This window comes from Orycteropus afer, unplaced genomic scaffold, assembly GCF_000298275.1.
Source record: "Orycteropus afer afer isolate SDZICR_OR568_19922 unplaced genomic scaffold, OryAfe1.0 scaffold00298, whole genome shotgun sequence".
NCBI classification, from domain to species: domain Eukaryota; kingdom Metazoa; phylum Chordata; class Mammalia; order Tubulidentata; family Orycteropodidae; genus Orycteropus; species Orycteropus afer.
The window spans coordinates 2,116,441-2,120,697 of record NW_006921885.1 but is presented as its reverse complement, the minus strand read 5'-3'; the positions used below and the strand labels follow the sequence as shown (position 1 = coordinate 2,120,697).

General features: G+C 38.0%; 1 protein-coding gene across 1 annotated transcript in view; it reads left to right on the top strand.

The window, feature by feature from the left end:
• Positions 1 to 4,257, top strand: part of KIF2A (kinesin family member 2A) — a 120,166-nt gene that overhangs the window by 69,572 nt on the left and 46,337 nt on the right. The window contains exons 5-6 of the mRNA XM_007951557.2: positions 2,793 to 2,915; positions 3,690 to 3,790. Of these exons, the coding sequence (XP_007949748.1) occupies positions 2,793 to 2,915; positions 3,690 to 3,790 (224 nt within the window). The remainder of the gene's footprint in view (positions 1 to 2,792; positions 2,916 to 3,689; positions 3,791 to 4,257) is intronic.

The following is a 4,257-nucleotide window of genomic DNA, read 5'->3' as shown; positions in this document are numbered from 1 at the left end:
GCCTAAGGCACTTTACTGCTAACCAGAAGGCTGGCAGTTCAAATCCACCAGCCACTCCTTGGAAAGAAGGTTGGGCAATCTACTTCCGTACTGACACTGCCTCGGAAACCCAAGGAGGGGTCGCTATGAGTCGGGTCCAACTTGATGGCACATAACAACAAGAACTAGGAGAGGGAAAGAGGGAGTTTTTGTTTAGTGGGCATTAAGTTAATAGGCAGTTAACTTACAGGCAGCAGTGAAGTGCTCTTGTGCATGTTGAAGTTGAAGACAAAAGAAGTCCAAAAGAGCCAAAATATGACTTTTATAATATTTATCTTGAATTTAGAGACCATCTAAAGAATAGATTTGATGCATTGAACATCAATGACTGAAAACCAGAGGAATTGTGGGATGACATCAAGAATATCATCCAGAAAGAAACAAGAGGTCATTAAAAGGATGAGAAAAGATGAAAAGACCAAAAGGGGTCAGAAGAGACTCTGAAACTTGCCCTTGAGTGGAGAGTAGCTGAAGCAAATGGTAGAAATGACAAGATAAAAGAGCTGAACAGAAGATTTCAAAGAGCAGCTCGAACAGACAAAACCAGTTACTGTAATGAAATGTGCAAAGACCTAGAGTTAGAAAACCAAAAGGGAAGAACACACTCAGCATTTCTCAAGCTGAAAGAACTGAGGAAAAAATTTAGGCCTTGAGTTTCAATATTGAAATTCTATGAGCAAAATATTGAATGATGCAGAAAGCATCGAAAGATGGAAGGAATACACAGTCACTGTACCAAAAAGAATTAGTCGATATTCACCATTTCAGAGAGTGATACATGATCAAGAACTAATGGTGTTGAAGGAAGAAGTCAAAGCTGCATTGAAGAAAATGGTGAAGAACAAGGCTCCAGGAATTGACTAAAACCCGTTGAGATCTTTAAACAAACGGATGTTGTGCTGGAGGCACCCATTTCAGTGATGCCAAGAGATTTGCAAGACAGCTACCTGGCCAACTGACTGGAGGAGACCCAGTTTTGTACCCATTCTAAAGAAAGGTGGTCCCACAGAATGTGGAAATTATTAAACAGTATCATTAATATCACATGCATTTAAAATCTTACTGAAGATAATTCAAAAACAGTTGGAGCAGTTTATTTACAGTTGCCAGAAATGCAAGCAGAATTCAAAAGAGGACATGGAACGAGGAATAGCATTGCTGATGTCAGATGGATCTTAGCTAAAAGCAAAAAATACCAGAAAGATGTTTACTTACATTTTATTGACTGTACAAAAGCATTTGATTGTGTGGATCATGACACAATTATGGGTAAAATTGAGAAGAATGGGAATTCTGGAACACTTGATTGTACGTATGAGGAACCTGTACATAGACCAGGAAGCTGTCATTCAAACAAAACAAGGGTATACTACATGCTTCAAAATCAAGAAGGGAGTGTGTCAAGGTTGTATCCTCAATAATAAGTCACCATACTTATTAAACTTGAATGCTGAACAAATAATCTGAGAAGCTGGATTATAGGAAGAACAATGTGTCATCAGGATTGGAGGAAGAATCATTAACAACCTGCAGTACGCAAATGACACACCTTTGCTTGCTGAAAGTTCAGATGACTTTAAGCACTTACTGATGAATATTAAAGACTACAGTCTGAAGTATGGATTACACTTCAATATAAAGAAAACAACTCCTCACAACTTTTCCAATAAACAACTTCACAACAAATGGAGAAAAGATTGAAGTTGTCAAGAATTTCATATTACTTGGTTCTGCAGTCGACACCATTGGGAGCAGCAGTCAAGACATCAGACAACATATTGCATTGGGAGAATCTACTGCAAAAGACCTATTTCAAGTGCTAAAGAGCAAAGATGTCTCCTTGAAGACTAAAGTGCACCTAACCCAAGCCATGGTATTTTCAATCACCTCTTAGGCATATGTGAGAGCTGGACGGTGAATAAGAAAGACTGAAGAAGAGTTGATGCTTTTGAGTTGTAGTGTTGGAGAAGAATGCTAAGAGTAGCATGGTCTGCTAAAAGGACTAACAGATCTGTCCTGGAAGAAGTGTAGCTGTAATTCTCCTTGGAAGCAAGAATGGCCAGACTTCCTCTCACCTGCTTTGCCAAAGGGACCATTCCCTGGAGAAGGATGTCATACTTGGTAAAGTGATGGGTCAGTGAAGAAGGGGAAGGCCCTCGATGAGATGGATTGATACGGTGGCTGCAGCAATGGGCTCAGGTACAGCAAGGATTGTGAAGCTGGGACAGAAGAAAGGGAGTGCTTTGTTCTGCTGTGCATAGGGTCGCTGTGAGTCAGACAACTCGACAGCACCTAACAACAAGTTTACATTAATGGTGGTATTATGTTTTTAGAAGGATAACAGGAATGGATGCACAACTTGACAAATGTAATCAGTGTCACTGCATTATTGTACATGTAGAAGTTACTGAAATGGTATATTTTTTGTAATGCATGTTTTCACCACAATGAAATTTTAAAAGTCACCCTTGGTTGTATTTTTATATAATTATTCAGATTGAGTTTTTATAGCTGAAATTATATTGGTGAAACCTAGGTTATGTATGTGTTATGTTGAAAACAACTTATATCAGTTTATTAAACAGAATTGATTATTATATATTCTGCTTATAAATACCTATATAAATAGAAAAGTTGGCAGTTTGCTAGTACCCCTTCTAAGTATCAGCGTTTCTAAGATAATCTCAGTTTCTTTTACCATGGTTCACCTTTACTGATTTTCTGTTCTGACTTAAATTTTTTTCATTCAACAGTGGTTGGTTCTGCACGTGCACGGCCTAGTCAACTTCCTGAGCAGTCTTCCTCTGCACAACAGAATGGTAGTGTTTCAGATATATCTCCAGTTCAAGCTGCAAAAAAGGAATTTGGACCCCCTTGTATGTAAATCATGTATCAAGGATTCAGTCATTCTAGGCATACATGTATTCTCTCTTGGTCATCCTTATGACTTCCCAAATGATAAACAGTCTAATTACAAACTTGAATGCTGATAATACTTTATTACTGGAAATTTTAATTTTTTTCATTTTCTATTTAGTCTGTTAATTGGGTTTTTTAATTGTACTTTTTAAAGAAAAATTTTTATTTAAATATAACATTATAACAATATTTCAGTTGTTTTGAATTTTAAATTCTGCACAGATGATAATTTATCAAATGTTATAGAAGAAATTCACATACTTCTTAATCCTTTCCCAATTATGATTCTAAACCAAGAAGAGATGACATATGTAACATATTTGTTTGAGTCATTTTTATTGGCTCTTATTTGTATGTTGTCCTGTTCTACTTTTGTTAAAGCAGCTCATACATAAAGTTCACATAGGCATGCTTTGTCACTGTGTACCTTTTTATGTGTGTTTATGGTGAAATTGGGAGCTCTGGTAGCGTAGTGCCTAAGGCACTGGACTGCTAACCAGAGGGCTGGTGGTTCAAACCCACCGGTAACTCCTCGGAAGGAAGGTGGGGCAATCTACTTCCATAGTGATACTGCCTCAGAAACCCAAGGAGGAGTCGCTATGAATCGGGTCCGACTCCATGGCACATAACAATAACAACAATATGATGAAATTAAACAAAATTTTTGTATGTAAGTACAGTAGCTTAAGAAAGAAAAATTACAGCTCATGTTTTTTTTTTTTTCCTTTCAGCACGAAGAAAATCTAATTGTGTGAAAGAAGTAGAAAAATTACAAGAAAAGCGAGAGAAAAGGAGACTGCAACAGCAAGAACTTAGAGAAAAGAGAGCCCAGGTTTGTAACGTAAAGCATGTGTTGTATTTATGTACCAAGTGAAGATTAAAATACTATGTTGGTACAGTACTGCGTTGTCAGTGAAGGCAAACATGGGTATATGGGTGGATAGATGGGTGGACAGGCTGAACTATTGGGTATGTCTATGAAATGGGGAATGTATCCAAGAACATGTATAGGGTTGGCAGACAATAGTCTTAAAAGTTTATGTGAATGATCAGAATTCACAGGTGTATAGTAGAGCTGACAAGGGGCAAGGTTGTGGTAACTGCTTGGTCACAGCCGGCTACCCAGAGGGACGGAGTAGTTGAACCTGTGGGCTTCGAACCATAGTCACAGGGGACATCAAGCTCAATTGGCATAACATACTATACAAAATACTGTTCTACCTCCTACTTTAGTGAGTAGCGACTAGGATCTTAAAAGCTAACAAGCTGCCATCTAGATGCAACGATGGGTCTCTCCTC